This window comes from Lactuca virosa, chromosome 1 (genome assembly GCF_052849685.1).
Source record: "Lactuca virosa cultivar CGN04683 chromosome 1, Lactuca_virosa_CGN04683_v6, whole genome shotgun sequence".
Lineage (NCBI taxonomy): Eukaryota > Viridiplantae > Streptophyta > Magnoliopsida > Asterales > Asteraceae > Lactuca > Lactuca virosa.
In genome coordinates, this window is record NC_136426.1 from 194,838,681 (window position 1) to 194,847,515 (window position 8,835).

Below are 8,835 nucleotides of genomic sequence, written 5' to 3' on the forward strand. Positions count from 1 at the left end.
AATTCCCAGCATGAGTACCTGTCTACTAGGCTCCTGAGAATACAAGTTATTTGAAAGAGTTGATCAGCAATTAAGTTGGTGAGTTCATAATATTTTAGTGATGTAAGTAAGTTGTAAAATGTTGTTGTAAAATGTTGTTGTAAAATGTAGTAAGTTGTAAGTTCTATTTAGAAAAGTTCGCATGTTCCCCTAGAAAATCCTATATTTCCTACTTTAATGAAAGATAAGTAAAAATGATTCTACAATCCCTTCTATGAGTACTAAATGGATACAAGTTATATAAAACGTAGAGTAAACAAACAATCGACTGTGCGCATCTGCCCTAAACCCACAACCAAACAAAGAACAGGAAGTAAGGCGGATAGCACACATCCCATTGGTTGTTAGATCATTGTTGTATATAACCCTGGTGTATTCACTTGTTACTCATGGAGTTAATTGTAATGGTTCCTTTATATTTAATGAAAAGTTTCTTTACTAAAACCCTTATTTCTTATAATAAAATGGTGACCACAGTGATTACTTCTATAATCACTTAGTTTATACTGGCTATATATGATCTAATATCGAATAGAAAGTTAATTGTGTGAATCTGCCCTAAGCCCACAACCAAACAAGGAACATGTAGTAAGGTGGAAAACACACATCCAACTACCTATTGGGTATTAATGATATATAACCATGATGTATAAACTCAGGTATCATAGGGTTAATCACCTAAGGTCCTTTAAGTTTATCCTGGTTTAATAAAATGGATTAAATCCTTAACTGGTAAGTTTCTAGTTTTGTATACCAAAGGTTCTGATTTGGAAAGTATGTTTTGTACTAGAAAACTGTGCATTGACTTTGTGTCCTATGACTTGACCCATACCTGGTACCCTTATGATGACTTAATATATACTGAACATATATATATATATAAAATCGAATAGAAAATAGACTGGGTGAATCCGTTCCAAGCCCACAACCAAACAAGGAACATGAAGTGAAGCGGAGAGCACACATCCTATTATCTGTCGGATCCTATTATATATATATATATATATATATATATATATATATATATATATATATATATATATATATATCCTTTGATGTATACATTAAGGAATCATAAGGTTAGCATTATGGTCCCTTTCTACTGAATGTACTACACTCGACTGTTCTGTTTGTCGTTTGTAAAATCTAAGTTTTCCCTAGTTTATAACTATCTTAACTCGAAAATAGTTTGCATTTGAGTTTCAAGTGGTACTGCCACTTTATGAATGTAATGGGAAATGTAAGTACACAGATGTCATTTAAAATGACATACGGATGTATTGATGACCTTAAAACATGTTGGTTTTATACTGGTCATAATGTGAAGGCTAGTACCCCTACTGTACGCTCTCCCTGTCTAGAGATTAAGGGAACCAAACGCGACCTCTGCAATCAATTGCAAGCCGTGTAATTCACATTAAAGTTATATGATCACGTATACCCAATATAACTATCACCTTTTGTTTAGAACAATGAGTTAATGATTCATTGGTATAATTAGATCCTGTATTAGTTCCATGCTATAGCAACTTAATATGTTTGTTCTGTTTCTCATATAGTATGTTCTGTTTCTCATATAGTATGTTCGTTCTATTATCGTGTATTGTATCTAGTATGAACTGAATCTCTAAACTATACCTATTATAATTTACTTGAACTGTTCTTGAAAAGACTCCTTTTATCTACTAAGTTATGCTTGTACTTTAAAACAGAGTTTTGTAAAACTATAAAGTAACATAACTTTAAAAGAGTTTTTGAAATGTTTTGATCAATTATAAAAGACATAAGCAACCTTTTGAAAGATGTTTATAACAAACAATTACACAATTATCATTATGTTCAACTTGTATTCCCCCCGCCTTAAAAGCATTTAAAATAGTTAAAAGATTCATTACGGGGTATGAACTCACCTGATGTGGGTGATTCAACGAATACGCGTGTAAGGGTGAGAAGTTCCACAGATGAAGTCTGGAGACACAACAAGTCCTAAATGATATATATTGGCATATACTGACATAAATATAGTGTTTGGAAGCAAACAACTGTAAGGAAACACCTCACGGGACTAGGAAACACTTTGACCAAGTGTTGGAATCACATGTGATTAATCTAAAGAAAGTGGAATGGCACTATCATGTGTTTACGACCATGGGTTTACGGCCAAAGGTAGTTTACGGCCGTAAACTCATGGTCAAACATGCATAAATGTATGTTTGAAGGCTAGAGAAGTTTTAGGGACTTTTGCTCTACACAAGGATGAGAAAGACCAACTCAATGGAGGCTTTTGATGAGTTTACGGCCCAAAGGAGTTTACAGCCGTAAACTCATGGTCATTATGAATTTGAGAGTAGTTTAAGGTCCTATTTCCATCAAGGAAGGGTTCTAGGTCACAAGCTTTGCATCTAGGAGGGTTTATGGCCAAAATGGCACCCTTAAAGGGGTTTACAGCCATAGGAGATGGCTTGGCTGTAAACTCCTTTTGTTCTTGTGTTCTTGATGTTTTCAAGGCTCTAAGCATGAGTCCTAACTAGATATCAAGTGTAGGGAAGATTACTTACGATATAGAGGCTTGAAATGGTGGCTAAGATCCAAGAACACTAGTGTGTGTTCTTGGTGTTCTTGGTGAAACTTAAAGATAACTTTTGATGATCTAGGACGAAAGTCGGGATGATACTTGAGAGGATTTGGGAGTGTTCTTAAGGTGGAATGAGATAATGAATGAAAAATGAAGAATATGAGACTTAAGGAGGGAGTTTATGGCCCACCTTGAGTTTACGGCCGTAAACTCAAGTGTTGTGGCCGTGAACTCTTTTTGAAGAGGTTAAGTCTTGATTTGTTGGACAGTGTCTCTAGCAGGTACATTCTAACACTCATTCCTTAAGTGTACTAGGCTTAAAACTCCTTAGAATGACCTTTAACCAGGCTAGAACTCATTACCAATGAGTCTGACACTCAGTTGAGTTGACTGACTGAGCTTTCAAAATAAAAAAATTTCAAGTTGTCATAGAAGGGTTCACGACCGTGAACTCTTCAATGCCATGAAGATGATGATGAAAAAGTGATGAATCAAGGCTAGAATCAAGGGGTTTCTAATCATGAATAAGTAAGGAATGACATACTTACGTTTTGAGGCCTTTAAGAGGGCTTTTGTTCGATGAGTCTTGAGAGAGTCTTGAGGAGTTTTCGGCCAAGGAGAGAAGAAATGAGTGGTAAATGAAGGAAGAACATATATATAGAGAGGGGTTCACGGCCCAACCATGGGTTCACGTCCGTGAACCTAGTTTGCGGTCGTGAACATCCCTATATGGTGTTTCCGGCTCGAATTCATTCCTCTAATCCCGAACTGACACTTCTCAACCTTCAATCCGTAAGTATACTAGGCTTAGAGACTCTTAATCTGGTCCTAAACACAGTAAGAACGAAGCAAAAGCAAGTCCGACTTCCTATTGATTGCGTTGACGTACAGATAGAGATTTCGGGTTGTCACAAAATGTGTGAGTTTATTGAAGAATGAATGATGATTTAAAAAAGATAAACGACTCTGCGGATTGACAAACAGCTATGCAGAATAACAAGCTCTGCAAACTTGCAAACAGCTCTGCGGACTGACAAACACCTCTGTAGAAGGACAAACAGCTCTGCGGACTGACAAACAGCTTTGCGGATTAATGGATACAGATTTCATTTATATTGGACAAGCCTTTTAATTTTGAGAAGTTGTGGAAAGTTATGAAAATGATTTCCTTCAATGAGGTGTTAAAAAATAGTTTCTCGAACCTATCGATTTTCTTTCATAATTTGCAAATAACCAATCCTAACACCTTCACGTGTATTAAGAAAGATATGTACGATCGTTTCCAATTTTGTTTTGTGGCATTGGGATGCGTGTAAGTAATCATTTTTACTAAATTTTTGGTTATTTGAAGTTGTTAATTGGCCACTATTCTTATCTTTTCTTGCAGATTCGTACGTTTCTCACGTCTATGATACCAATCATATTCTTTTGTCATGTACATCTAATTGGGACTTACATAACATCCATGTACATTGCGGTTTCTTTAGATGGCAATCATGAACCCCTACTTATAGCAGTTGCTTTGGGAACCATAAACTATAACGAGTCATAGGTATGGTTCATGAGGAGGCTGAAAGAATGTTTAGGTGACAGTATGGAAGTTGGTTTCATAAGTAATATGTCTGACTCTATAGACTTCATAGTATAGAGAATCTATCCTGATTCATATTATGGTTATTGTTGTAAAAATATAGCTGAGAAAATACGGGCTTCCACCGGAAACAATACAATTGTGGAGCAGTTGTTCTGGAAGACATGCAAAACGTATAATGTGTCTGATTTATATGGGAGTTTGAACACCTTACAAAATGAGGTGAATGGGAATGATCTTCACTGGCTTGACAATATTGCCATTGCAAAATGGGTACGGGCATTTTTCCGTAAAGTACGTTTCAATGTGAAATTCATTGACATTCCCGATGTCGTCAATTGGATAATGACAAACAGACATGAGTTACCAATAACAACAATCATTCAAATGGTCTATGACTTCATGCGAGGAGTGTATGGTCAACATGTTGCATTCGGAGGTAATAATGATATGTTTTAATATAAATTATTGCATCATAATTTTTATTTGATGATTCAGTTAATTTCACAGGGGAATTTCATGGTCTTTTGACCCCTTATGTACTTAAGGTGCTTCAAAAAAGATTTATCAACTCCGATGGTTGTAGGGTTAGGCATATTGTTGGCGACAGATATGAAGTGAGTAAGTAGTTAACCACCGAATCCGTGCAATTAGATCGTGGCATTTGTACTTGCGGGAAATGGGAAAACTGCGGTATACCTTGTCATCACGCTATAGCATCACTACAAAGACTTGAAATTGAAGAAATCCAACTTATGGTCAATTATAAGTTAACTACTGCGGTGTATCGAAATGCTTATCAAACTGAGATGGTGAATCCTATTGCAAACCTTATGCATTAGGAAATACCAGTTGAAATTGTTGTCGTCTTACCTCCACGACAATTTACTTGAATTGTAATGTATGGATGACAACTAATATTAGTTTCTATTTACTTTTATATTAACCATTGTTTTGGTCTGTTGACGTTGTTATATTTTAATAAATAATGTGTAACTTTTACCTATTAATATTTACCTTTTAATAAAAAATTGGAATATATGGATCACAATTATTGGTTAAAGACAGCTCTGCGGACTGACAAAAAGCTCTGCGGACTGACAAACAACACTGCGTATTGACAAACAACACTGCAGACTGACAAAAAGCTCTATGGAGTCGAAGAGTGTATAAATAGTCATAGATGATCTTTGAATTTTTCGTAAAGAGTTGCATTTTTTTTATTTATAATATGAGTTCATCTTCAAATTTCTATATTTGCATTCGTAGAAGTTGGTGCATTGGAGGCCATTTCTATATTTTTCAATATCGGGGTGAGTTATTACAATATTTAACAGGTATGACAATTTATACACTGATCCGTAGAGGTGTACACTGATCAGCTGATAACAGTTCTGTGGATTCTCAAACAGTTCTGTGGACTGATATTAAACATAAGTTCGTTATTTTTATCCTTTTTTTGTCAATTTTTTTACATAATAATCACATAATACCTTATGTGATTAAAAAAATATATATATTAATAAACGAAAAAACGAAAAAAATATTAAAAAACCCAAGATCCGTAGAGGTGTTCCATTTCCTTAGAGGGATTACTCGATCCGCACAAAGTGCTCTGGGGATCCTATGGTCAGATTCTGAAATCCGTTTTTTCATTGTCATTTTTTTTCAAAGAACCCTTTTTTTTGTCATTTTACCGAATTTTCTCATAATAAATTGTAAAGGATATGTGTTTGATAATTAAATATTAAAAAATTAAATAAGGAGCGTGTATTAATTGGTAAAAGGAATTTATGATGTCACGGAACTAGTACTGATAGATATCATTTTCGATTTCTCGATAATTAAAATTTATTTAAAGTCAATCCTGACTATTGAACCGAATTAACATTACCCGTACTAGTACCTTAAACCGGTACCGACGTTACTAAATACCGAATTATGTGATTTTGGAGAACCATTCCATATTATTAAATTCGGTACGGCATCGGTATGAGATCGAAATTTGGTACAAAGTGTTTATCCTTATATAATAGAATAACATTCCGAGAAAATACGAGAAGGGTGAACAAATTCGTTGCTAAATTTGATTCAAAATTTCTTTTGCAAATACCAAAATAGGGACGGAAATTTGTTGCTAAAAGTCACTTTCTAGCTAGTTGTGAAGGTAAATTACTAAACCAACTTATGTGAGTTCATGACGTAAGGTTCAATCAAAATCATAACAAATACGTAAGAAAAATCAATATGCTCTAAATATGCATGGATCACATTTGACAGTTTATCAAATGCCTCAAAGGCCATGATGTTTTTGAGAAATTATAGATGAACATATCATGCTTTAAATGCCGAGAATGCTATTACGGAGTTGTGTCCACCAAAACCAATTGAACTTGAAATTGCTGCATGCATATATAATAAAAGAGATTGAATAAGTTAACTTTATTAAACATGACATCTGAACCATGGACAAAGAGAAACTAACTCACCAATGTTGATATCATGCTGTTGCTTTGTATTTGGAACTGTGTCGAATTCAACTGCAGGTTCTGGGTTCTACAGTTGCACATCAAACTCAAATGCTAAAAGGCAAACAAATATGAATGTAAGTAGCACATACAAATTGATTAATGGTGGGATGCAACCATCCTGTTTGAACAGCTTTGATTGTAGCAATGGCTTCCAGACCTCCAGCTGCTCCCATACAGTGCCCAATCATACTCTGAATAAAAATACAAGATACGATAATGTCAATATCGAGCTGATACTAAGGAGACAAAGTTGACTATGGGCGCTCTCACCTTAGTGGCGTTCATTTTGATCTCTTCTTTGCTTTTAAACACCTTCTTGAGAGCATTAACCTCTGCTAGATCTCCTACCACTGTTGAAGTTGCATGTGCATTGATGTAATTTACCTAAAAACAACATTTAGCTCGACAAGATAATGTGTGAAGCGCTTTTAATTTTCAACCTTCTTAAAGGAAAGATAATAAACATAAAACTTAAGTACCTCCTCCGCAGACACACCAGCATCCACAAGGCAGCTTCGAATGCAAGATGAAACACAGAGCCCATCCAGTCTCGGATTAGTTATATGATAAGCGTCACAATTAACCGCACCTCCTAAGTATTCGGCAAGTATTGGAGCATTCCTTTTCATTGCATGCTCTAAACTCTCCATTACCTGCCAACAAAGGAGATCAACGTTCACATATAACCAACAAGATCGACAAATAAGATAGAAGTGTATCTAATGAAAAGATGGGTGCTAAAGTTACCAAAACACCAGCACCTTCGCTCAAAACGAACCCATCTCTGTCTTTGTCCCATGGTCTAGAAGCAGTCTGGGGATCATCGTTTCTTTGAGACAACGCTCGACAAGCAACAAAACCTCCCAATTCCACGGGAATAAGGATAGCATCGACCCCGCCAGCAATCATCAAATCAGCCTTCCCTTCACGGATATGATTAGCAGCAGCACAGAAACAAAAGTTGGATGTCGCACAAGCAGCTGAGATGCTGTAATTTGGTCCCATAAAGCCAAGATCTTTAGCAAGTAAGGCCGGGCCCATGTTTGATATGCAATAAGGTGTGAAAAAAGGTGTAATCTTCTTATAACCTCTCTCTATGAGAGACTCGACATTATCAGAAAACATCGTAACACCTCCAAATCCTGATCCTACAACCACACCAGCACGATCCTTATCGATCTGCACATCATCAAAGTTTACTGTAACACAATGTATCAAATGTTTAGAAACATGAAAAATGGAAGAAATTACAAACTTTGGAGAGTTCGTGGCTCCCAAGAACAGCATCTTCAAGAGCTTTTTTCCCCGCAACAATACAATACCTTTGACAATCGTCAAGTCGCTTGTCACTTTTGGCGTCTATATACCCATTTGAGTTGAATCCACGAATTTGGCCACCAAACCGTGTTGGGAATGATGAAGCATCGAATTTGTCTATTAAACTGATTCCACTCTCACCCGCTAGGAGGCTATCGTAGAACGTGCCGACGTCACTCCCAAAGACGGAGACGAGACCCATACCGGTTACAACAATCCGTTTTTTAGCATCTTTCTCCCGTTTAGGTGCGATGGCTGAAGGATGGTAAGCTAGTAACTGGCGACGTGTGGCACGGATTGGTGCTTGTGATTTCACAATTATCCGTGAAGAGCTTTTGAAGATTGTGGGCGCCGAAGGAACTTGTAACAGCAGAATAGCTTGAGCTTCCATTATTGGGTGCAGTCTAACGTTTGAAGAACGTGAAGCTATGAAACCATTTCCATAGAATATATACCCCCATGCAGGCAGGTAGCTTGTAGCCCTACTATTATTTAATTTAATTTTTACGCCAAAGTCTTGTTCCCAGTTTGATTCTTTTGGAATGTCCACAATTATAAGTTAAGGGGGTGTCATACTTGCTACTTTCTGGATGCCACGTTATATTTGGTATACATTAGCAAAAACTTGTCATTTGGATGGTGCAGGTTCATGTTACTTTTTTTTATTATTATTAATATAGAAAATAAATATTTCAAACACATTATTTTTTAATAGAAATTAAAAAAAATAAAAAAACATAGAAATTTAAAACATCACAAGATCACTAGAAATTCAGAAATAG

General features: G+C 35.9%; 1 protein-coding gene across 2 annotated transcripts; it reads right to left on the reverse strand.

Annotated features, from left to right (window-relative positions):
- Positions 1-6,427: 6,427 nt before the first annotated feature.
- On the reverse strand, positions 6,428-8,459 carry LOC145108080 (3-oxoacyl-[acyl-carrier-protein] synthase I, chloroplastic-like). 2 transcript variants are annotated; one of them, XM_079045082.1, is made up of 7 exons: positions 7,992-8,459; positions 7,484-7,915; positions 7,216-7,389; positions 7,007-7,120; positions 6,826-6,927; positions 6,695-6,745; positions 6,428-6,607 (listed from the first exon to the last, which is right to left on the reverse strand). In XM_079045082.1, exons 1-7 carry the CDS (start codon positions 8,442-8,444, stop codon positions 6,566-6,568), a joined length of 1,368 nt encoding a protein of 455 aa, XP_078901208.1. In that variant the 5' UTR covers positions 8,445-8,459; the 3' UTR covers positions 6,428-6,565. The 2 variants fall into 2 exon arrangements, with proteins under 2 accessions (XP_078901208.1, XP_078901200.1); XM_079045074.1 differs by having other exon boundaries at positions 6,695-6,761.
- Between the last annotated feature and the right edge of the window lie 376 nt (positions 8,460-8,835).